The sequence below is a fragment of the Heloderma suspectum genome, chromosome 13, assembly GCF_057233095.1.
Source record: "Heloderma suspectum isolate Gila_16-S chromosome 13, 16-S_ref, whole genome shotgun sequence".
NCBI lineage: Eukaryota > Metazoa > Chordata > Lepidosauria > Squamata > Helodermatidae > Heloderma > Heloderma suspectum.
This window is the reverse complement of record NC_139470.1, coordinates 20,393,639-20,419,578: the sequence shown is the minus strand read 5'-3', so window position 1 is coordinate 20,419,578 and position 25,940 is coordinate 20,393,639. Positions and strand designations below refer to the sequence as shown.

At 49.3% G+C, this 25,940-nt stretch overlaps 1 protein-coding gene across 1 annotated transcript in view; it reads right to left on the bottom strand.

Moving 5' to 3' along the window:
* The window catches only part of KSR2 (kinase suppressor of ras 2), a 349,744-nt gene that overhangs the window by 86,714 nt on the left and 237,090 nt on the right, over nt 1-25,940 (bottom strand). The window contains exon 13 of the mRNA XM_084819248.1: nt 8,323-8,371. Coding sequence (XP_084675374.1) covers nt 8,323-8,371 — 49 coding nt within the window. The remainder of the gene's footprint in view (nt 1-8,322; nt 8,372-25,940) is intronic.

Sequence of the window (25,940 nt, the reverse complement as noted above, 5' to 3'; positions counted from 1 at the left end):
GAGAGAGACAGAGACAGGCAGGCAGGCAGGCAGACAGAGACAGGGGGGATTGGGGCCTTACATGGCTGTGTGTGTGTGAGAGAGAGAGAGGGGAGTGGGGAGTGGGGAGAGAGAGAGAGAGATTGAGATTGAGAGAGAGAGAGAGAGAGAGAGAGAGACAGACAGAGAGAGACAGAGACAGGCAGGCAGGCAGGCAGACAGAGACAGGGGGGATTGGGGCCTTACATGGCTGTGTGCGTGTGAGAGAGAGAGAGGGGAGTGGGGAGTGGGGAGAGAGAGAGAGAGAGATTGAGATTGAGAGAGAGAGAGAGAGAGAGAGAGAGAGACAGACAGAGAGAGACAGAGACAGGCAGGCAGGCAGGCAGACAGAGACAGGGGGGATTGGGGCCTTACATGGCTGTGTGTGTGTGAGAGAGAGAGAGGGGAGTGGGGAGAGAGAGAGAGAGATTGAGATTGAGAGAGAGAGAGAGAGAGAGAGAGAGAGAGACAGACAGAGAGAGACAGAGACAGGCAGGCAGGCAGGCAGACAGAGACAGGGGGGATTGGGGCCTTACATGGCTGTGTGCGTGTGAGAGAGAGAGAGGGGAGTGGGGAGAGAGAGAGAGAGATTGAGAGAGAGAGACAGACAGAGAGAGACAGAGACAGGCAGGCAGGCAGGCAGACAGAGACAGGGGGGATTGGGGCCTTACATGGCTGTGTGCGTGTGAGAGAGAGAGAGGGGAGTGGGGAGTGGGGAGAGAGAGAGAGAGAGATTGAGATTGAGAGAGAGAGAGAGAGAGAGACAGACAGAGAGAGACAGAGACAGGCAGGCAGGCAGGCAGACAGAGACAGGGGGGATTGGGGCCTTACATGGCTGTGTGCGTGTGAGAGAGAGAGAGGGGAGTGGGGAGTGGGGAGAGAGAGAGAGAGATTGAGATTGAGAGAGAGAGAGAGAGAGAGAGAGAGAGAGAGAGACAGACAGAGAGAGACAGAGACAGGCAGGCAGGCAGGCAGACAGAGACAGGGGGGATTGGGGCCTTACATGGCTGTGTGCGTGTGAGAGAGAGAGAGGGGAGTGGGGAGTGGGGAGAGAGAGAGAGAGAGATTGAGATTGAGAGAGAGAGAGAGAGACAGACAGAGAGAGACAGAGACAGGCAGGCAGGCAGGCAGACAGAGACAGGGGGGATTGGGGCCTTACATGGCTGTGTGCGTGTGAGAGAGAGAGAGGGGAGTGGGGAGTGGGGAGAGAGAGAGAGAGAGATTGAGATTGAGAGAGAGAGAGAGAGAGAGAGAGAGACAGACAGAGAGAGACAGAGACAGGCAGGCAGGCAGGCAGACAGAGACAGGGGGGATTGGGGCCTTACATGGCTGTGTGCGTGTGAGAGAGAGAGAGGGGAGTGGGGAGTGGGGAGAGAGAGAGAGAGAGATTGAGATTGAGAGAGAGAGAGAGAGAGAGAGAGACAGACAGACAGAGAGAGACAGAGACAGGCAGGCAGGCAGGCAGACAGAGACAGGGGGGATTGGGGCCTTACATGGCTGTGTGTGTGTGAGAGAGAGAGAGGGGAGTGGGGAGAGAGAGAGAGAGATTGAGATTGAGAGAGAGAGAGAGAGAGAGAGAGAGAGAGAGAGAGAGACAGACAGAGAGAGACAGAGACAGGCAGGCAGGCAGGCAGACAGAGACAGGGGGGATTGGGGCCTTACATGGCTGTGTGCGTGTGAGAGAGAGAGAGGGGAGTGGGGAGTGGGGAGAGAGAGAGAGAGAGATTGAGATTGAGAGAGAGAGAGAGAGAGAGAGAGAGAGACAGACAGAGAGAGACAGAGACAGGCAGGCAGGCAGGCAGACAGAGACAGGGGGGATTGGGGCCTTACATGGCTGTGTGCGTGTGAGAGAGAGAGAGGGGAGTGGAGAGTGGGGAGAGAGAGAGAGAGAGATTGAGATTGAGAGAGAGAGAGAGAGAGAGAGAGAGAGACAGACAGACAGAGAGAGACAGAGACAGGCAGGCAGGCAGGCAGACAGAGACAGGGGGGATTGGGGCCTTACATGGCTGTGTGCGTGTGAGAGAGAGAGAGGGGAGTGGGGAGTGGGGAGAGAGAGAGAGAGAGATTGAGATTGAGAGAGAGAGAGAGAGAGAGAGAGAGAGAGACAGAGAGAGACAGAGACAGGCAGGCAGGCAGGCAGACAGAGACAGGGGGGATTGGGGCCTTACATGGCTGTGTGTGTGTGAGAGAGAGAGAGGGGAGTGGGGAGTGGGGAGAGAGAGAGAGAGATTGAGATTGAGAGAGAGAGAGAGAGAGAGAGAGAGACAGACAGACAGAGAGAGACAGAGACAGGCAGGCAGGCAGGCAGACAGAGACAGGGGGGATTGGGGCCTTACATGGCTGTGTGCGTGTGAGAGAGAGAGGGGGGAGTGGGGAGTGGGGAGAGAGAGAGAGAGAGATTGAGATTGAGAGAGAGAGAGAGAGAGAGAGAGAGAGAGACAGACAGAGAGAGACAGAGACAGGCAGGCAGGCAGGCAGACAGAGACAGGGGGGATTGGGGCCTTACATGGCTGTGTGTGTGTGAGAGAGAGAGAGGGGAGTGGGGAGAGAGAGAGAGAGATTGAGATTGAGAGAGAGAGAGAGAGAGAGAGAGACAGACAGAGAGAGACAGAGACAGGCAGGCAGGCAGGCAGACAGAGACAGGGGGGATTGGGGCCTTACATGGCTGTGTGCGTGTGAGAGAGAGAGAGGGGAGTGGGGAGTGGGGAGAGAGAGAGAGAGAGATTGAGATTGAGAGAGAGAGAGAGAGAGAGACAGACAGAGAGAGACAGAGACAGGCAGGCAGGCAGGCAGACAGAGACAGGGGGGATTGGGGCCTTACATGGCTGTGTGTGTGTGAGAGAGAGAGAGGGGAGTGGGGAGTGGGGAGAGAGAGAGAGAGATTGAGATTGAGAGAGAGAGAGAGAGAGAGAGAGACAGACAGAGAGTGACAGAGACAGGCAGGCAGGCAGGCAGACAGAGACAGGGGGGATTGGGGCCTTACATGGCTGTGTGTGTGTGAGAGAGAGAGAGGGGAGTGGAGAGAGAGAGAGAGAGATTGAGATTGAGAGAGAGAGAGAGAGAGAGAGAGAGAGACAGACAGAGAGAGACAGAGACAGGCAGGCAGGCAGGCAGACAGAGACAGGGGGGATTGGGGCCTTACATGGCTGTGTGCGTGTGAGAGAGAGAGAGGGGAGTGGGGAGTGGGGAGAGAGAGAGAGAGAGATTGAGATTGAGAGAGGGAGAGAGAGAGAGACAGACAGAGAGAGACAGAGACAGGCAGGCAGGCAGGCAGACAGAGACAGGGGGGATTGGGGCCTTACATGGCTGTGTGTGTGTGAGAGAGAGAGAGGGGAGTGGGGAGAGAGAGAGAGAGATTGAGATTGAGAGAGAGAGAGAGAGAGACAGACAGAGAGAGACAGAGACAGGCAGGCAGGCAGGCAGACAGAGACAGGGGGGATTGGGGCCTTACATGGCTGTGTGTGTGTGAGAGAGAGAGAGGGGAGTGGGGAGAGAGAGAGAGAGATTGAGATTGAGAGAGAGAGAGAGAGAGAGAGAGACAGACAGAGAGAGACAGAGACAGGCAGGCAGGCAGGCAGGCAGAGACAGGGGGGATTGGGGCCTTACATGGCTGTGTGTGTGTGAGAGAGAGAGAGGGGAGTGGGGAGTGGGGAGAGAGAGAGATTGAGATTGAGAGAGAGAGAGAGAGAGAGAGAGAGAGAGAGAGAGAGAGACAGACAGAGAGAGACAGAGACAGGCAGGCAGGCAGGCAGGCAGAGACAGGGGGGATTGGGGCCTTACATGGCTGTGTGTGTGTGAGAGAGAGAGAGGGGAGTGGGGAGTGGGGAGAGAGAGAGAGAGAGATTGAGATTGAGATTGAGAGAGAGAGAGAGAGAGAGAGAGAGAGAGAGAGACAGAGACAGGCAGGCAGGCAGGCAGACAGAGACAGGGGGGATTGGGGCCTTACATGGCTGTGTGCGTGTGAGAGAGAGAGAGGGGAGTGGGGAGTGGGGAGAGAGAGAGAGAGAGATTGAGATTGAGAGAGAGAGAGAGAGAGAGACAGACAGACAGAGAGAGACAGAGACAGGCAGGCAGGCAGGCAGACAGAGACAGGGGGGATTGGGGCCTTACATGGCTGTGTGTGTGTGAGAGAGAGAGAGGGGAGTGGGGAGAGAGAGAGAGAGATTGAGATTGAGAGAGAGAGAGAGAGAGAGAGAGACAGACAGACAGAGAGAGACAGAGACAGGCAGGCAGGCAGGCAGGCAGAGACAGGGGGGATTGGGGCCTTACATGGCTGTGTGTGTGTGAGAGAGAGAGAGGGGAGTGGGGAGTGGGGAGAGAGAGAGAGAGATTGAGATTGAGAGAGAGAGAGAGAGAGAGAGAGAGAGAGACAGACAGAGAGAGACAGAGACAGGCAGGCAGGCAGGCAGGCAGAGACAGGGGGGATTGGGGCCTTACATGGCTGTGTGTGTGTGAGAGAGAGAGAGGGGAGTGGGGAGTGGGGAGAGAGAGAGAGAGAGATTGAGATTGAGATTGAGAGAGAGAGAGAGAGAGAGAGAGACAGAGACAGGCAGGCAGGCAGGCAGACAGAGACAGGGGGGATTGGGGCCTTACATGGCTGTGTGTGTGTGAGAGAGAGAGAGGGGAGTGGGGAGTGGGGAGAGAGAGAGAGAGATTGAGATTGAGAGAGAGAGAGAGAGAGAGACAGACAGAGAGAGACAGAGACAGGCAGGCAGGCAGGCAGACAGAGACAGGGGGGATTGGGGCCTTACATGGCTGTGTGTGTGTGAGAGAGAGAGAGGGGAGTGGGGAGTGGGGAGAGAGAGAGAGAGATTGAGATTGAGAGAGAGAGAGAGAGAGAGACAGACAGAGAGAGACAGAGACAGGCAGGCAGGCAGGCAGACAGAGACAGGGGGGATTGGGGCCTTACATGGCTGTGTGTGTGTGAGAGAGAGAGAGGGGAGTGGGGAGTGGGGAGAGAGAGAGAGAGATTGAGATTGAGAGAGAGAGAGAGAGAGAGACAGACAGAGAGAGACAGAGACAGGCAGGCAGGCAGGCAGACAGAGACAGGGGGGATTGGGGCCTTACATGGCTGTGTGCGTGTGAGAGAGAGAGAGGGGAGTGGGGAGTGGGGAGAGAGAGAGAGAGATTGAGATTGAGAGAGAGAGAGAGAGAGAGACAGACAGAGAGAGACAGAGACAGGCAGGCAGGCAGGCAGGCAGAGACAGGGGGGATTGGGGCCTTACATGGCTGTGTGTGTGTGAGAGAGAGAGAGGGGAGTGGGGAGAGAGAGAGAGAGATTGAGATTGAGAGAGAGAGAGAGAGAGACAGACAGAGAGAGACAGAGACAGGCAGGCAGGCAGGCAGACAGAGACAGGGGGGATTGGGGCCTTACATGGCTGTGTGCGTGTGAGAGAGAGAGAGGGGAGTGGGGAGTGGGGAGAGAGAGAGAGAGATTGAGATTGAGATTGAGAGAGAGAGAGAGAGAGAGAGAGAGAGAGAGAGACAGAGACAGGCAGGCAGGCAGGCAGACAGAGACAGGGGGGATTGGGGCCTTACATGGCTGTGTGCGTGTGAGAGAGGGAGAGGGGAGTGGGGAGTGGGGAGAGAGAGAGAGAGATTGAGATTGAGATTGAGAGAGAGAGAGAGAGAGAGACAGAGACAGGCAGGCAGGCAGGCAGACAGAGACAGGGGGGATTGGGGCCTTACATGGCTGTGTGCGTGTGAGAGAGGGAGAGGGGAGTGGGGAGTGGGGAGAGAGAGAGAGAGATTGAGATTGAGAGAGAGAGAGAGAGAGAGACAGACAGAGAGAGACAGAGACAGGCAGGCAGGCAGGCAGACAGAGACAGGGGGGATTGGGGCCTTACATGGCTGTGTGCGTGTGAGAGAGAGAGAGGGGAGTGGGGAGTGGGGAGAGAGAGAGAGAGATTGAGATTGAGAGAGAGAGAGAGAGAGAGACAGACAGAGAGAGACAGAGACAGGCAGGCAGGCAGGCAGACAGAGACAGGGGGGATTGGGGCCTTACATGGCTGTGTGCGTGTGAGAGAGAGAGAGGGGAGTGGGGAGTGGGGAGAGAGAGAGAGAGATTGAGATTGAGATTGAGAGAGAGAGAGAGAGAGAGAGAGAGACAGAGACAGGCAGGCAGGCAGGCAGACAGAGACAGGGGGGATTGGGGCCTTACATGGCTGTGTGCGTGTGAGAGAGGGAGAGGGGAGTGGGGAGTGGGGAGAGAGAGAGAGAGATTGAGATTGAGAGAGAGAGAGAGAGACAGACAGAGAGAGACAGAGACAGGCAGGCAGGCAGGCAGACAGAGACAGGGGGGATTGGGGCCTTACATGGCTGTGTGCGTGTGAGAGAGAGAGAGGGGAGTGGGGAGTGGGGAGAGAGAGAGAGAGATTGAGATTGAGATTGAGAGAGAGAGAGAGAGAGAGAGAGAGAGACAGAGACAGGCAGGCAGGCAGGCAGACAGAGACAGGGGGGATTGGGGCCTTACATGGCTGTGTGCGTGTGAGAGAGGGAGAGGGGAGTGGGGAGTGGGGAGAGAGAGAGAGAGATTGAGATTGAGATTGAGAGAGAGAGAGAGAGAGAGAGAGAGAGACAGAGACAGGCAGGCAGGCAGGCAGACAGAGACAGGGGGGATTGGGGCCTTACATGGCTGTGTGCGTGTGAGAGAGGGAGAGGGGAGTGGGGAGTGGGGAGAGAGAGAGAGAGATTGAGATTGAGATTGAGAGAGAGAGAGAGAGAGAGAGAGAGAGAGACAGAGACAGGCAGGCAGGCAGGCAGACAGAGACAGGGGGGATTGGGGCCTTACATGGCTGTGTGCGTGTGAGAGAGGGAGAGGGGAGTGGGGAGTGGGGAGAGAGAGAGAGAGATTGAGATTGAGATTGAGAGAGAGAGAGAGAGAGAGAGAGAGAGAGAGACAGAGACAGGCAGGCAGGCAGGCAGACAGAGACAGGGGGGATTGGGGCCTTACATGGCTGTGTGCGTGTGAGAGAGAGAGAGGGGAGTGGGGAGAGAGAGAGAGAGATTGAGATTGAGAGAGAGAGAGAGAGAGAGAGAGAGAGAGAGACAGACAGAGAGAGACAGAGACAGGCAGGCAGGCAGGCAGACAGAGACAGGGGGGATTGGGGCCTTACATGGCTGTGTGCGTGTGAGAGAGAGAGAGGGGAGTGGGGAGAGAGAGAGAGAGATTGAGATTGAGAGAGAGAGAGAGAGAGAGAGAGAGAGAGAGACAGACAGAGAGAGACAGAGACAGGCAGGCAGGCAGGCAGACAGAGACAGGGGGGATTGGGGCCTTACATGGCTGTGTGCGTGTGAGAGAGAGAGAGGGGAGTGGGGAGTGGGGAGAGAGAGAGATTGAGATTGAGAGAGAGAGAGAGAGAGAGAGAGAGAGAGAGAGAGACAGACAGAGAGAGACAGAGACAGGCAGGCAGGCAGGCAGACAGAGACAGGGGGGATTGGGGCCTTACATGGCTGTGTGCGTGTGAGAGAGAGAGAGGGGAGTGGGGAGTGGGGAGAGAGAGAGAGAGAGATTGAGAGAGAGAGAGAGAGAGAGAGAGAGATGGTGGGTTTGGGCTCTGTGTGCGCGTGCGTGCTTAGTGTAACATGTAGTTTGGCCCCTGTTAACCACGAATAGAGATGGAAATTAACCGCTATTGTTCAAGACATATGTAGGAGGTTCATGGTGGCATGTAAAATGTCCAAATGACAAAGAAGTCGGACGCCCCGTTTGCCACGGAGAGTCATGTTTAGGAACGCCGGCAGGGGTGTGGCGGGGTGCTGATGCCAAGACAAGGTCAGCTGCAGTGCTGCCTCACTCTGCATGCCCCGGGCATGTGCAGGACAGCAAGGAGGCAGAGAGTGGCTGCACGCCCCCACAGTGCCAGGCAAAGAGGGAAGGGTTGGTGGAATTTGATGGACTACAACCCCCACCATCCCCAGCCACTCAAGGCTGGTCTACACTGACTAGCAGTGGCTCTCCGGGGTTTCAGATGCAGGATGCAAGTTTCTCCCAGCTCCACCTGGAGATGCCAGGCATTGAACCTAGGGCCTTTTGCAGAAGACTGTTCTGTATTAACCTTGCTGATTTTTTTTTTTCCAGGCCAGCTGTTATGAAATGTACACAACACCACGAACTATTAAACACAACGCAGGCAACGGGTTGCTGTAATTGCCTCCTGGCAGAGCGACAGATCGCCAGCAGAGTCAAAAAGCCACTGCGGTTGGGCCTCTGCTGAGACCTTCCTAACAAAGTTTGTTCCCTACAGTTTGCCTTTTGTTTCAGCATAAGAATAGAAAGTCACCAGCTCCTCGTGCATGCCTTACCTCAGAGGTTGGCTCCACTTCAATTTGAAGTAATGGACTTCCTTCCAGGCTTTAAAGAAAACAAACACTGCAGATTACTAAGACATGAACGCCAGAAGCAATGCTGTTTAATGACCCACAGAGACAGGGTCATGACCTTAAACCAGGCCTGCACTTGTCTAGTCACCTATGATGAATAAGTAGCTTCCCCGGGTGACCACAGAAACTTGCATACACAGCATGTTCATTGCTCCCCCCCAACCCTTGGATTTATTTATTACATTTATATCCCAGCTTTTTCCCTCCTCAAAGAACCCAAGGCGGCGTACACAATCCTCCTCCTCCTCTCCTTTTTATCCTCACAACAACTCTGTGAGGGAGGTTGGCTGAGAGTCTGTGACTGGCCCAAAGTCACCCAGTGAGCATCTATGGTTGAGTGGGGACTAGAACCCGGGATCTCCTGGCTCCCAGTCCAACACTCTGGCCACTACACCACACTGGCTCTCCAAATAATCATATAGTGGGCTATACTAATACACATCAATTATTGTCTCAGATGTGTTTCAACCCCCAGGGACTTCATCAGTGGGATAAAAAGTGTCACCATAACTATAACTCCCAAACACTCAGTTTTGTTAAGTTAATTTGTTAAGTGAATGGATTGTAAGTGTGCCACAAATTACTAATTTAGGTGGTGAGGAAGGCTTGTAATTTATTGGGGGGGGGGTGCGTGTCAGTGACTTATATAAAGACATTTATAAAGCTGCCTTAAACGCAGACCAGTGCCATGTGATCCTCAAACTCTTCTTTGGACCCCACTTTATTCTATTTTTTATCTCACCCATCCTTCAAGGATCTCAGGGATACACACATATCCCTCCCCCCCCCCCGCATTTTATCTTTGCAAAACCCCTGTTACATAGGATAGGCTGATGGATAAAAAAAAAATGAGCCCAAGATCACCCAGTGAGTGCCATGGCTGAATGAGGATTTCAAGTTAGGTATGCTTGAGCCAAGCCCAACACTTTGTCCACTAGATTTGACCTCTAGCATCTCCTGTTGAGGGAAATCAAGATTAAAGAATACATCTTATTGTATTGTAATGCACACATTCTCCATTTTGCATGAGGAGAAGCAGACTGTTTATTGTCTCTCGCTAGCTGAGTAGCAGCCCGTTATTAAAAAAAAAAACTTCTTTTAGGGCGCAATCCTATCTAGATAGGTGGCCACCTCTGACCTTGGAGGCAACTGCCTATCCAAAGTAAGGCCGGAGAGGCACAGGGTGGGGGATCGTTCCCTCCGTGCCCCTCCTGCCCTGTGTTTTCTGCTAGACAGCCATTTTTGGCAGCGCAGAAGTGGGGGAAAGTTGGTTCTCCGGGAACTGACCTCAGAGCATGGGCTCCAAGGTCAGTTCCCGGAAAACAGCATATCCTATGGCCGTCTAGCCGCTGTCTAGCGGCATTAGGATTGCTCCCTAAGTCTATTAGTTATTAGCATGATTACATTTATATTCCACCTTTTTTCCTCTTGCCAGGAATCCAAGGCAGCCTACATCTCTTCCTCTCTATTTTATCCTCACAACAACCCTGTGAGGTAGATTAGTCTGAGAGTCAGCGACTGGCCCTAAGTCACCCAGTGAGCTTCATGGCTGAGCGGGGACTAGAACCCAGATCTCCCAAGTCCCAATCCAACACTCTAACCATGACACCACACTGGCTTTATGTTACCCTTGCTCTTTCTCTATATCCTGATATTTATTATCTTTCTTCAGCATGGCTGCAGTAGGGATATATCCCAAGTAAGATAGGAGGGAAAAAAAGCAGGAAGTGAGAGAGAAAGAGTGACATATATGGTAAAAAATTAAAACTGGTCTCATGTTGGAGATTGGGATTAAAGATGGGTCCCAGTGTTGAAAAGGCTGAAGATGGCTAATATGGACCATTGACCAGACTCATTATACAGTACCCTCTCAGCCCATTTACTCACTGATAAGGTCATATCTTGAATCTGATGATCCTGATTTATCTCATGTGCTGAACGGGTCAGACCTCATCTGCAATACTGTGTCCCGTTCTGGGCCCCACACTTGAAGAATGGCATAGACAAATTGAAATAGGTTCCAGGAGTGGGTGGGATTTTCAGTTCAGTTCAGTTTTGATAAAAATTTACCAAAAATTTGTGAAGTTTTCTATATTTGGGACAAAATGAACTGGAGATTCTTTAAAAAAAAAATGAACGTGGGAGAAACTGAAACTGACAGATTTGTACATCCAGGCCCAGGGCTTTGAGAGCTCTTAAAATTCTGGCTATGAATTTCTGGGTATTCAACCATGTTAGCATTTAATTAGGGATGCTCTTTTTCCCAGTAGCAGCATATGGCTGTGAGACCTGGACTATAAGGAAGGCTGAGCGCCGAAGAATCGATGCTTTCGAACTGTGGTGCTGGAGAAGACTCTTACGAGTGCCCTGGACTGCAAGGAGGTCCAATCAGTCCATCCTAAAGGAAATCAACCCTGAGTGCTCATTGGAAGGACAGATACTGAAGCTGAAGCTCAAATATTTTGGCCACCTAATGCGAAGAGAAAACTCCCTGGAAAAGACCCTGATGTTGGGAAAGATAGAAGGCAAAAGGAGAAGGGGACAGCAGAGGATGAGATGGCTAGATAGCATCACCGATGCAATGAATATGAACTTGAGCACGCTCCGGGAGAGAGCGCAGGACAGGAAGGCCTGGCGTGCTATGGTCCATGGGGTCACGAAGAGTCAGACACAACTGAACGACTGAACAACAACAACAAGGGATGCTCTTTCCTTTTTTTCTGACAGACTCCTCATCTTTAACAGCTATTTGTCAGGAAGGTACATGGTCCTCTCTATACCCGGAATAGCTGTACCTATTGAATTTGGCTGGGGCAGCAGTTTGTTTTTTTATCAGAATGCACCACGTTATATTGTAATGACCATAAGCAATAAAATGAATTAACTGAATTGGATTGATAAGGATTTACCAAAATCCATAAGGTTTTTCATATTCAGGAGAGAAAGAACTTGAGATTTTAAAAACATGGATGCAGGGGAAAGCAAAACTGACATCCCTAATGGGATGAAACGAGCGCAACTAAGATGGTGCGGAAAACATGTCCTATGAGTTAAGGCTAAAGGAACTGGATATGTTTAACATGGAGATGAGAAGATGGGATGAACATGATCACGCTCCTCAAATACCTGAAGGGCTGTCACCTAGAAGAGGGCAAAAGTTTGTTCTGTGCTGCCTCAGAAGCCAGGACTGGATGTCATCAGGAAAAGTTACATATCAGTTGAACGTTAGGAAGAATGTCTTGATGACATAAACAGCTTGAGAATGGAAACAAATTGCCTCAACGGGTGGTGAGCTCTCCCTCACAGGAGATCTTCAAGGAGAGGCTAGATACCCATCTCTTGAAGATGCTCTAGCTTTGAGGTTTTTTGAATTGAGCAGGATGTGTGCAGGACCTAGAAGGCCTATGAGTCCCCCTCCTATGATTCTATATCCCAGCTAGGGCATAGTTTCCCCAGTGCAGCACCCATGGGTGCCATGGTGCTTGAGGGTACCTCCAATGGTGCCTGCACAGCACTCCACTCCTTGCCCCCTTCAAAAAATGTTTGATGCTTTTACTAAATAAAATGGGGGGGAAGCATTAGGGTGCCAGCCTCTCCTTCCTGTTCCTGAACCTGCTGCTAATCAGCTGTCCAGTGGGCAGAAAGAGAAAGCAAGGCAAAGGGTGAGAGGGGAGAGAAAGAGTGAGAAAGAGCAAGGCTAGAGGCTGGGAGTGGAGAGAACTGCAAGATGAAGGGGTGAGGTGGGAGAGAAAGTGCAAGGCTAGAGGCTGGGAGTGGAGAGAACTGCAAGATGAAGGGGTGAGGGGGGAGAGAAAGTAAGGCTAGAGGCTGGGAGTGGAGAGAACTGCAAGATGAAGGGGTGAGGGGGGAGAGAAAGAGCAAGGCTAGAGGCTGGGAGTGGAGAGAACTGCAAGAAGAAGGGGTGGGTGAGGAGAGAAAGAGCAAGGCTAGAGGCTGGGAATGGAGAGAACTGCAAGACAAAGGGGTGAGTGGGAGAGAAAGAGCAAGGCTAGAGGCTGGGAATGGAGAGAACTGCAAGACAAAGGGGTGAGTGGGAGAGAAAGAGCAAGGCTAGGGGCTAGGAAGGGAGAGAAAGAGCCAGGCTATGGGTTAGGAAGGTAGAAAGAAGAATGTTAGAGACAGGGAAGGGAGAGAAGTAAAGGGGTTGGGTGGAGAGAAATAGCAAGGCTAGAGGCTGAGGATGAAGAGACAGAGAGAGAGCAAAGGGGAAAGGTCTGTGGGGATGGAAAAAGATTGAGCAGCCCAGGAAACAACACTTTCAGTTTCCCCCTCCCTCCCAGCCTCTAGCCTGGCCATTTCCCTCTCCTCCCTCCCCACCCCTTTTGACTAGCCAGACCCCCACATCAGCCATTATGTGAATAGCCACATCCTCAATGGGAGCTGTTTTGTGGTGGTGCCCACAGCAGTTTCTCAAATTCCCAAATGTGCCCACTGATCCAAGAAGGTTGGGGACCTCTGAGCTAGGGATATATGAGCATTTTGTTCCTGTTCGCAAATCTTGCAAACATGTCCCATTCATAAGCCCGAATGCGGATGCAAGCAGAAATGCAACTCTCGGGAATTTTTTGCAATTTCCTGAACTTGGATTCATGTTCAAAAGTTCGCATGTGCAGAAGTGCGCACTTCCAAAAATACACATTTGTGCATGTATGCAAATGCACATTTTCCCAGACACACATACACACACAACCCTCCTGCATCTACAGGCTTTAGCCTATGGTGGAAAATGCACATTTTTCGACTGGGGAAAAATGCACACTTTTAAAAATGAACATTTTTCCTGACAGGAAAACAAAACAAGACCTTACTTGAGGAATTTCGGGATTTCTTGCGTTGAGCAGGGAGTTCAACTAGATAGCCTGTGAGACCCACTCCAACTGTTATGATTCAATGATTGTATAATCCCACTTCAACTGAATCCCAGATTTTATTCTTCACTCCGTTCTTATTTAGTCTCCATGGCAGGAGTTGTCAGACACCTTCAGAATTTTCCTTGACTGTAGAAGAGCCATAGGCAAATTGCTTCAACTCAAAAGGAAGTAGCTTTTGCAGTTTCTACAGCGAGTAGCGTAAAAAGAATTACAGAACGTAGTAGCGTGATGCAAGTAGCGTTAAAAGGACTGTTCACACCCTTCAACAATCCAAGAGGAGATTGATAAAAAGACTTATAATGAGGGCAGGGGGGGGGATGACGCACACAGCTTACAGAGAAACACAGCTCTGTGTTATAATGCATGTCATCAGAGAAGTACAGTTAATTGTGCTGAACAGCAACAATAAATGTTATGCTCCCTGAAATAGATTCATAGATCAAGTATTAATTTCTTGTGAGTCCGCTTGATGTTTGGCCAATCCAAACACCAGTTTGGGCAGACATCAACATCCTCCCCCGACCCCAAAGTCCACTAGTTTTCTGAAGTATGACATGTCTGTGATTAAGATATTCATCTGAAATGAAATGATGGTTTGACCCAGTCAGCCGTACCATGTACCCGATGGTATGCTTTATGATACAGAACTATTCATGTAGGTAGGTCTGATGGATTTACAAGCAAAAGGTCTGACTTTGTGACAGATGAGGTGTATCTGTGGAGGAAGGGCTCTTCTATTTCAAGGACTCCCTGCCCCTCAGGTACAACGTGTTTCTGGGCACACAGAGACACATTTCCACACCACAAGGGCAGGCCAGCCATTGTCAAGGTGGGTCGGTTTCACTCTCGCCACAAACTTGTCCGCAAGGGTAACGCTTCCCTCTTCTCAAAAGGAGCAAACGGAAACCATTCACTCCTATGGGAGACATGAAAGGGTGCAATACAGAGTGGGATGCCATTGGGATAGCTTGCTAAGCCTGTTCTTCCTGGCCTCTGGTGACTCCATTCATTGGGAATCAAACATGAATAGGACAGCAATCCTATGGCCCCTAGACAGTATCCGGGGGGGGGGGGGATAGGATAATTGGATTCCTGAAGCAGGGATTAGAGACAGTGTTTCAACCTCGGACTGAGGAGTCCGAGCTCTCTGCCCCCTCCCCCTTCCCGCCACCGGCATGGAGAGAACTGCTCCATCTACCTCTCTAAGCTTGCAAACATGACCTCAGAGAGATGGAAATGGGGTGGTTCTGTGGGTGGGGAGTGGAGGGGACTGGGGAAGGAGGGATACAAGCTATCTCCAGCCTTCCCAAGCCTCCTTCCCTCCCCCTCTGCAGAGCCCCAGGTAGACGAACCCCCCCCCCGACTGTCTAGCAAAAATGCAGAGCAGGAGAAACGCAGCGGTGATGACCACCTCTGCGCTCCTCCAGCTTTGCGTAGGATGCCCATCAGCCTTCGGGTTCAGAGGCTGACAGGCATCCGGACAGGCATCCTCCTAAGCCATCCTCAGCTCTGTTCCTTGCACATGCTGTAGGGTGAGGGACGGCAGCCCTTTACCCAATTTTAAAAGCCCTCTGAAAGCGATTCATTCAGACCTCACTCTAGGGGTGTACAAACCCCACTCACCAATCTGCTAGGGGGCATCTGCTTGGGGGGGAGGTGATCCGTCCCTCCCCCCCGGAATCCCCCCCAGCCGGCTCCACTCCATGGTGAGGTCGCAGAGCCGCCGGCTGGGGCCAGTTGCAGCCTGACTTCTGGCTGCTGCTGGGCTGCAGCTGCTGGCCACCATTTGCATCCCTGCCTTAGGCCGTGATAGGCTACGTAAGTATTTACGTAGCCTATCACGGCAAAGAGCAGAGACGCAAATGGCGCCCGCTATGCCATTTGCGTCCCTGCTCTTTTCGTGATAGGCTACGTAAACACTTATGTAGCCTATCATGGCCTAAGGCAGGGATGCAAATGGCGGCCGCTGAGGCAGCTGAGGATGGATGGGATGGCTGACGACCAGGTAGGGTCCGTCTAGGGGAGGATTCCGCGGGGTGGCGGGGGGGTAGTCCGTTCCGCCACAGACTCCGGGGGGGGGGGGGCGGATTCTAAAGAATCCGGCTTCACTGGAGTCCGTGGTGGATTTCTCTGCCATCCCTACCCCACTCAAGAGTAGGATGCTAGAAAATTTGAGATGGACTGAAATGAGCGTGGATTTCTAGGAATCCAACCTGAGGAATCCGCCGCGGATTGTCCTGCTCAGGCTGTGCACAGTCCATGGACTTTCGGATGTCTATTTTACTTTCCCAAAATTTACGCATATTTATTCGTAGGAAAATACGTTTCTGCGAAGGAAAAGTGGGACAGAATGGGGGAAAATATGCTAAATGTTACATACTAAGGTAAATTATGCATATTGTTGCAAACCCTCTTACATAATTATTTGCATACTTTTCCATATGACAAGAAAAATCTGCATCCACCTGTGAGCGGATGGGGAAACAAAAGGCGACTGACAGTCTGCAAAACACAGAGTGGATTTTATACAGTCCATACATCCCTACGCAAGAGTGATCTGTTCCTTCTCTGGCAGCTGCTTGGAGGGGGCGAGGATAGGAGCAGCCCTGCCCACTTTGGCTCCCGCCCTGCCCACCTCTGACTTTGTTGGACCAAATCTGGAGTCCCTGCCAGTGATGTCTTGAAATACTTTTTAAAAAGAAATCAAGATGGTCCTGCCTCACCCCACACTGGACTAAAGCTTGTATTTTAGGGGGAGGGAGGGGGGAGTGCTGGTGCAGATTAACCCAGAAATCACCTTCTAATGATGCAACAGTGAGAAGAAAATTCGGACCCCCCCCCACAGGTCTTTGATGCAGCACATACTGTTTCTGGACAGAGAGAGATGCATGCTGGACTAAATCTGGAGTCACTCCCAGTGCGGACTTGAAATATTTTGGCAACGTCAAGCAAAAAGACGAAACCCTGCCTCATCCCACACTGGACTAAAGCTTGTATTTTCCTTTAGTGCAGAGGTGTTAAACCTCTTTCAGCTTGAGGGCCAAATTTTGTTTCAGAGAAGCTCTTGGGGACCGCAATCTAGTGCTGGGCGAGGCTGAAGGCAAAACAGGTGAGCCAAAACACCAGCAACACCAGACAGGCCGCTTAACAAGATCAGCCTTGGATGGCCTTCTCTCTGTCCCATCAGCCAGGACAGCTAGACTGGTGGGGACGAGGGAGAGGGCCTTTTCTGTGGTGGCCCTCACTCTGTGGAACTCCCTCCCTAGGGAACTCCGCCATGCCCCCTCTTTAATGAGCTTCCGCCGTGCATTAAAAACGTGGTTGTTCAGGCAGGCATTTGGGGTGGGTTAGGGTATTTTAGAAAATGTTGTTATTGTAGAATTTTATTGTTTTAAACTGTTTTATTATATGCTTGTACATTGCCCAGAGTGGCTGGGTGACCAGCCAGATGGGCGATTAATAAATTTAATTAATTAATAAATAAATTTTAGCTTAAAGCACTTACTGGCGATAACTAAGCCTTAGGAGAGGCATTTCAGCCTTTTTTTAAAAAGGGGGGGGAGTGAACGTAAGCTGAGAAACCACCAAATGATCGGTGGTTGGGGGAAACAGGGTGAGGCCTGGGGAAGGAGGCATGGACATCTGCTGAATCTCAGAGCCCTGAATCTGGCCCCCAGGACTGAGGTTCTGCACCGCTGCACTAATGGCATGCAGTAATGGAGGCTAGAAAGTGTAGCAGCATGAGAATCCAGTGTAGAGGTGTTCCCCAACAACCGGTGTACATAGCCATACTGCCTCTTGGTTTATTTTAGATAGATAGATAGATAGATAGATAGATAGATAGTCTATTCCTCCCTCCTCTCTCATTTGCATCAAAAGGGGGTGGGGTTGTAGTGGAGTGTAATCAGATATGAGTGGTGTATGTAACCTTCCTTCCTGTTCCTAAAAAAAATAGACTAATCTGATTAAGGATGGCATGGGCACCTGATTCCCTCTGGGAATCTGGAAGACCCCCCCCCCACCTGCAGCCCCAAGCCCCGTTCACCAAGCCCCTGCCCCCGCTTGCCCCCTGCCTGTGCTTGCTGAGCAGCATGCACTCACTCCAGTGGCCTCATCAAACTCCGTGGTCACCAGTTTTTGAAAAATAAAATGGCATTCAGAAATATGTGCATTTTTGCAATTGCCATTTTATTTTTCAAAAAATTGTGACCGTGGAGCTTGATGAGGCCGCCAAGGTGAATGCAGGCTGCTGGCCGAGTATGGGAAGGGCTCAAGCTTAGTCCAGGGACCAGCAAGCGGGGGCAGGGGCTGGGCAGGTGCACAGAGAACCTGGACGGGGTGGGTTCGCACATCCCTACCTCTGATACTGGGGGTAATCTACAGCCATTATGACTAGGAATGTTGGAGAAATCCACAACGGAATCAAATGAGTTTGGATTTCTATGAATCCAACCCACAGCTTCTGCAGCAGACCCACTTTTCCCAAGTCACACAGATTCTGCGGACTTGCAGACCGTATGCTGTTACTTTCTGGAATTTTACACAAATGTAGTCATAGAAAAATATGTAAAATAAAAAAGCCCAACTGAAAATGTGCATTTCCCCCCATAGGCTAAAGTGAGAAAATACACAAAATACATTTTGTGGGGATCTGCACATTTCTGGAAGTGTACATTTGTACTCGGGTTTTAATTTTTGTAAACCGCCCAGAGAGCTTTGGCTATTGGGTGGTATAGAAATGTAATAAAGAAATAAATAAAACACAAGTTCAGGAAATAGAGAAAAATCCGATTCCATCAATGAGCAGATGATGGAATGAAAAGGTGCCTGACAATCTGCAAAACATGGATTTTTCATATTTTAGTATGATGAAATTTGTGCAAAATTCCGGAAAGTTTTTTTTTTTTTTTTAAGGTCTGCAAGTTTGCGGAATCCGTGCATCTCAGGAAAAGCTGATCCACTGTGGAATCAGATTTATAGCAATCCAAGCTCATTTGAATCCGTTGCAATTTCTCTGACATCCCTACCCTCTACTGATACATCAACATACTATACATCCAGGAAGCACACACATTCCTGTCAGGGTTTGGTGGTGGGGGGAGCAGTCTACTTTTTGCCTTTTAATTTACATACACATATACTTCTTGTGTGCCTTGGGCATCCCCCATGTATGCGAAACCATTCCCTTATTTTTGCGTTCAAACTATTGCTGTTGTGCTTTCAAGTGATTGGCACTCAACCACCCAAGTTTGCTATTAGAGAGAATCAACTTGTGCCCCTTATTTTACCTCCAAGGCTATATCTCATCTCCTTATTCCCTAGATGAAGTTACAATGCACGACGAGGAAGGGGAGAAATGAACTGAAGAATCTGAAATAGTTTGGCAAACAGCGCGTGCACAATTTGGAAATACAACAGGGAACCATGGAGGATCGTCAGTGTATCACTTCCACTTCAGAAATAATTTGGAGTGCAATTCAGATGAGGACAATTTACAAAACATTCCCTGCTGCAGATATAATACAAGTGAAAGGGATAGCATTATGAAAGGGAAGAGGCTTAAGCACAAAATGGACACTAGCTTAGAGGGTGAAGATTGGACGCCTCACTTGGGGACCCTCAAGGAGTTGTTGAGGCCAGTTTTGATGCAAACACCACAGTCTTGTCTCCAGAGTTCTGCTTAGCTTAGAGAGAGCCTCAAATTGTAGCTTTTCCTTGCAAACAAGCCATATGAACCATTCAGTTTAACTGGAGTGGAATATATGTGGTCGCTGATTCAATTTTTCACTTACGTTTCATTGATTGTCAGCTAATCTCCCAGAGGCCTGAAGGCAGAGATTGCAGTAATAGCCCTGGTGCTAGCAGCGGGAGGCTGCCCACATAATATTATTTCTCCTCTCACTCCTCTTCTCTCCAATTCATATTTCAGGGGCGGGGAACGGGGAGTGCTGGTGCAGATTAACCCAGAGGTCACCTTCTAATGATGTAACAGCGAGAAGAGAATTTGGACATCCCCCCCCCACACACACACACACCCAAGTCTTCGATGCAGCACATACTGGTTCTGGACAGAGAGAGATGCATGCTGGACTAAATCTGGAGTCACTCCCAGTGCGGACTTGAAATATTTTAGCAACCTCAAGCAAAAAGAAGAAACCCTGCCTCACCCCACACTGGACTAAAGCTTATACTTTCCTTTAATGCAGGGGTGTTAAACCTCTTTCAGTTTGAGGGCTGAATTGCATTTCAGAGAAGCTCTCAGGGGACGCAATCTAGTGCTGGGTGAGGCTGAGGGCATAACAGGTGGGGCCAAATTACAAGCAGATTTTAGCTTAAGGCTCTTAGTGGCAATGACTACTCATTGGAAGGACAGATACTGAAACTGAAGCTCAAATATTTTGGCCACCTAACGCGAAGAGAAAACTCACTGGAAAAGACCCTGATGCTGGGAAAGACTGAAGGCAAAAGGAGAAGGGGACGGCAGAGGATGAGATGGCTAGATAGTATCACCGATGCAATGAATATGAACTTGAGTACTCTCCAGGAGAGAGCGGAGGACAGGAAGGCCTGGCATGCTACACTCCATGGGGTCACGAAGAGTTGGACATGACTGAACGACTGAACAACAACAGGAGAGCCATTGCAACCTTTTAAAATGGGGGGAAAGGTGCACAAAAGGCAAGAAACCACCAAACGATCGGTGGTTTGGGGAAAATGGGGTGAGGTTTGGGGAAGGAGGCATAGCCATCGCTAAACCTCAGAACCCTGAATTTGGCCCCTGGGTGAGCTGGATTTAGCCTGCAGGACTGAGGTTCTGCACCCCTGCACCAATGGTATGCAGCAGAGCTGTGTGCAAATGGCTTCTTGAAACTCTCCACCTTCCTTGTGAGCAGAGAAATTTGGGAGACAATTTCACTAGATTTCTCTAGGGGGAGGAGAAATTCTCAACAGTTTCTCCCAGCTAGGGCTCCCCATTGGCAGGGCTTGTAGCACAGCTTCTTTCCTTTTTCCTAAGGATTTTGGGGGTTTTTGTCCTGCAATAGCAACAACTGTCCTGGCAGGCCGGCCCCCAGTTTGCATCCACCACAATGCAGGTGGGGGCAATGTGGTGTCCGGCTCCAGGGATGAGGTGGAGTTAGTGCTCTGCCAAATTCTGTACTCCAATTTCCTGAAAGTTTTCTCCCCCTGTGAAAGAGGCTTTCGCTGTTCTGCCTCATTCAGGGTGTTTTATAATGTATTTTGTGGAGTTTTTGAGCTTACCTGATCACAACCAGCCTCGCAGGCTGCTTGCACATCCTGATCTGAAAAAGCTGTATGGGAGGAATTACTTCATGGCACCTTAAATTGGGCTTTAATTGAAGTGTGGGAAGCTGAGGAGGCCACAGTGGCCAGAGAGATGGTTGTGCAATGAAAGATAGGACATTTGTCCTCACATTGTGCTTACCTCCTGAGTAAGGTAAGCCCATGAATCCCAAGCCTAACCCATGAGAATTTCTCCAAAATTTCTTCACCATTGAATTTCTTTTCAAAAGCAATTTCTCTTCTATCAAATTGAATGAGAACGGTTGAAAAAAAAATGTGGGACAAATTTTCAGCACAGTGCTAGTATGCAGTAATGGAGGCTAGAAAGTGTAGCAGCATGAGAATCCAGTGTAGAGGTGTTCCCCAGCAACCGGTGTACATAGCCATATGCCACTGATATTGCGGGTAATCTACAGCCATCGTGACTAGGGATGTCAGAGAAATCCACTATGGAATCAAATGAGTTTGGATTTCTATGGATCCAACCTACAGATTCTGCAGCGGACTGGCTTTTTCCAAGTCGCGCAGATTCAATGGGCTTGAGGACCCCCGCCATGCTCTTCTTTTCTTTTTAGCTTTCCGGATTTAGTTGTAGAAAAACACGTAATTAAAAACAACAACAAAAAACAGCCAAAAAATGTGCATTTCCCCCATAGGCCAAAGAATGGGGGGATTTGCACATTTCTTCAAGTGAGAATTTGCATAAATGTGAATTTGCGCAGATTTGGGAAACTGGAAAAAATCTAATTCTGCCAATGAGTGGACAACAGAATGAAAGGCACCTGACAATCCATGAAATGCAGATGGAATGGATTTTACAAAATGTGTACATCCCTAATTATGACTATTAGCCATGGATAGCCTTACTCTCCATGAATTTGTTCACTACATGGTAGTGAAGGGCCAACCTATATGGACAATATGTATAAATCATGATGGATCTGTACATATCTGGGTTTGTTTGACTTGGTTAACTGCAACAACAGAGGTCTTGATCAGGACCAGGATCACACTGTGTGGGGAACAGGGTTGAGCTTTCCCCCCTGTACTGTGGTCCCAATGATCCACACCAAAGTGCTGTTCTATTATCCCCATAACTACCAGTCATCAATACACTTTAGGGACTCTATGACCAAGTTAGCTCTTGAATCCCTCCTTTTAACTTAAAAATATACACACAACAACCTGTCAGAGATCCTCTTCATGGATCTCCTGTCCATGTCATGACTAGTTTGGCCATTAAGGCAGAAAATAACAGCTTTGGAGTAGTGTAGTGGTCAGAGCAGGGGTGGACAACCTGCAGCCCTCAGCCTAATTTCTTGCACATGGGGGAGAAGGAGGGCGAGGGGGGAACCAAGTGGGAGAAGGAGAAGAGGAAGACCTCTGCTAGCAATCAGTTCAGACCTCTGGCATGTGTGACCTGCTCCCTCCCCTGGCAGCCTGCTAGGCAGGAAGCAAGAGGGTGGCAGAAAGAGGGAGAGGGAGAGGGAGAGGGAGGGAGGGAGAGGGAGGGGGAGAGAGAGAGGAGTAATAGCAGAATCATGGTTTAAACCAGTTATAAAGCATGTAAAGCATGCTGTATGTTGAAAGTGGTGCTTTGTAAATGATTAAGAATGTGGTGATCTGCATTTGCTGAGAGGAAGGAAGAGGTTGGCAGAAAGACAGAGAGAGAGAAGAGGAAGGAAGAAAGAGAGAGAGAGAGAGAGAGAGAGAGAGAGAGGAGGGTGGCAGAAATTGAGAGAGAGAGAGGAGAGTGGCAGAGAGAGGGGGGTCGCAAAAAGAGAATAAGAGAAAAGGGATTGGGAGAGAGAGAGAGAGAGAGAGAGAGAGAAGAGGGTGGTAGAAAGAGACAGAAGAGGGTGGCAGACAGAGGGGGGTCGCAAAAAGAGAATAAGAGAAAAGGGATTGGGGGAGAGAGAGAGAGAGAGAGCGAAGAGGATGAGAGAGAGAGAGAGAGAGAAGAGGGTGGTAGAAAGAGAGAGAAGAGGACAGCAGAAAGAGAGAGACAGAGAGAGAAGAGGATGGGGGAGGGAGAGAGACAGAGAGAGAGAAGATGGTGATAGAAAGAGAGGGAAGAGGGTGGCAGAGAGACAGTTAGGTTAGAGTGCTGGTCTAGGAGACTGGGTAGCCCCCAGTTCCAGTCCCCACTCAACCACAGAGCTCACTGGGTGACTTTGAGCCAGTCACTCTCTCTCAGCCTAACTACCTCACAGGGTTGTTGTGAAAATTACACAGGGGTGGGGGAAGAATGATGTGCATGCTCCCTTGAGCTCCTTAGAAGAAAGATGGGATATACAGGTAATCAATCAAATCAATCAGACCAGAAGTAACAATAGGGACTGTGATGGTGCATGATTCTATGTCTTTTTTTCTTCCTCTCCGGCTGTTATTACTCTTGAGCCATCCCATGAGACCATGGCTGCTAACCTCAAAATTCCACAGCCTATAGAATCTGCTGCAGCAATGAGTGCTCAAGCTTGTAAGAGAAATAGCAATTTTCCAATAAAAGTCTTCAATATGCTCTCAAGAACAAACAAACAGCCTGAAGTCAAGATGTAGAAGAAACCTCAAGAACCAGGCTAACATTGAGCTGCCATAGAGAAATTTTGTCAACAACTCGGGTACATCAGCCAGCCGAAATTGGCCCTCTGCTCTCTCAAGGATGTCTCGGAGGGGAAAGGCAAATATGTGAGAGAGTAAAGCCTTCCGGAGTTCATTTACCTGTATGTTTACACAAACACCCACAAAGTTTGAACTGGCTTCAGTTCAGAACTGGGGGGAAAGCACAGTAATTTTTCAAAGCAGGCACCAGGCTGGCTATTCATTTTAAGCCCCGAGTTCGAGTGGTAGAGGATTCTTTAATCTGCTGCATGTGAACAGCTGCCGCTCTCAACTCACTTGCCTTGCAGAAGTCAATTACTCCTGCCTCAAAGCTTGGGAAGGGTCTTCCCAATGGGAATGACAGAACTGTCATTTCCTGCATCACCTGGCTGCTACATGTTCGGCTCATTTCGACCCCGGCAATCAAACACAAGCTTCTCAAGATGCAAGCAGCAGCCAAACCCAGGGAACAATGCGTCCGTTTTCTGCTTCTTTTTCTCAGGGCTTTTTTTTTAAAGGAAAACATCTCAACTTCAGCAAAGCTTTCGACAAAGTGCCCCATGATATCCTGATGAGCAAACTAGCTCAAAGTGGGCTAGATGAAACAACGATCCGGTGGATCCACAGTTGGCTACAGGATCGGACTCAAAGAGTGCTTATCAATGGGACCTTCTCAAACTGGGGAGAGGTAACGAGTGGGGTACCGCAGGGCTCAGTCCTGGGCCCAGTGCTCTTTGACGTTTTTATGAATGACTTGGAGGAGGGGGTGCAGGGAATGCTTATCAAATTTGCAGATGACACAAAATTGGCAGGGATACCTAATACCCTGGAAGACAGAAACAAAATTCAAAGTGATCTTGATAGGCTGGAGTGCTGGGCAGAAAACAAAAGAATGAAATCTAATAGGGATAAATGCCAAGTTCTGCACCTAGGAAAAAGAAACCAAATGCACAGTTACAAGATGGGCGATACTTGGCTTAACAGTACTACAAGTGAGAAGGATCTTGGAATTGTTGTCGATCACAAGCTGAATATGAGCCAACAATGTGATGTGGCTGAAAAAAAGGCAAATGCTATTTTGGGCTGCATTAATAGAAGTATAGCTTCCAAATCACGTGAAGTACTAGTTCCCCCCTACTCAGCACTGGTGAGGCCTTATCTTGAGTACTGTGTCCAGTTCTGGGCACCACACTTTAATAAGGAAGGACTCAGACAAACTGGAGAGGGTTCAGAAGAGGGCAAGGAAGATGATCAGGGGACTGGAAACAAAGCCCTATGAAGAGAGACTGAAAGAACTGGGTATGAGAACTGGGCCTTGAGAAGAGAAGACTGAGGGCAGATATGATTGCGCTCTTCAAGTACTTGAAAGGTTGTCACAGAGAGGAAGGCCAGGATCTCTTCTCAATCATCCCAGAGTGCAAGACACGGAATAATGGGCTCAAGTGACAGGAAGCCAGATTCTGGATGAACATCAGGAAAAACTTCTTGACTGTTAGAGCAATATGACAATGGAACCAATTACATAGGAAGGTGGTGGGCTCTCCCATAATGGAGGCATTCAAGAAGAAATTGGATAGCCATGTGCCAGGGATGCTTTGACTTGAAATCCTGCACTGAGTAGGGGATTGGACTCGATGGTCTTATAGGCCCCTTCCAACCCTACTTTTCTATGGTTCTATGATTTAGGGATGTGAGAATCAGCAAAACTCAAGCTCACCAAAGTTCTCTGAATTCCAACTCGAAACTTGCTCAAACTAGAGTCTGTATCAGATTGCGAGATTTTTTCCCCCTTTTTCATGAAAATCCGTGAGTATACTCGTGCACATTTTCCCAAATATGCATATCAACTGTGTGCATCTTTGAAATGTAAGCATTTTTCTCCCATTGAGTAAAGCGTATTTGTGCACATTGTTCAACAGCTATGCATTTTGTCATGCACATTTTTCAAAGGTACACATGCTATCAAGCACTTTTTTTTTTTTTTGGTCTGAGAATCACATTGCAGGCCCAGAAATGTATGGACTTTGACTGAAGATTGAATCTAACCCGTGTTCAGTCAGGAAGGTACAAACTGGGTAAATCCTGATCAAAAATGAACTGAAATAAATTTCTCACATATCCTTAATGTGACTGTAATTTGTACACATGGCATGCTCCACTACGAAATACCTGTGCATTTCGTTGTGTTCACATGCTTTGTTGCTTGGAGTCATATTCCAAGACTGCTTAGGGTCTGGGCTCCTAGGGGAGCCTGGACAATGCACTTCACTTTTCAAATTGTCAGTATTTATATCAGCTGACATAATAAAATGTTTTTACAGGACTTAAATTTTTGAACTGCACAAATGTTCTTTCCAATCTGCACATTTTTTCCCCCTTGAACTGCACATTTTGTGTCCAGATGCACTTTAAACAAAACTCTGCTCCTTCTAAAGTGCCAGAAAGGGGGAGCTCATACATTTCCCCTGTTTGGGATGCAGATACATATGGGACTTTCTCTCTCTGTCTCTGTGGAGCAGATGCTCGAGTTTCTTCTCCACATGTTACAATTATGGATGCTCAAGGAATTCAATCTTTCTGAATTCCAATATGAACTGACTTGATCTGCACCTCCTGGATTAAGATGCAAATGAGGGTTAGTTATCCACCAGCTTGACCTTTTCATAATTATTATTCCCATTCCAGTAATGTATATGTATATGAAGCTATACTGACATTCCAAAGAGTCCTTATTAGTTCTTGAAC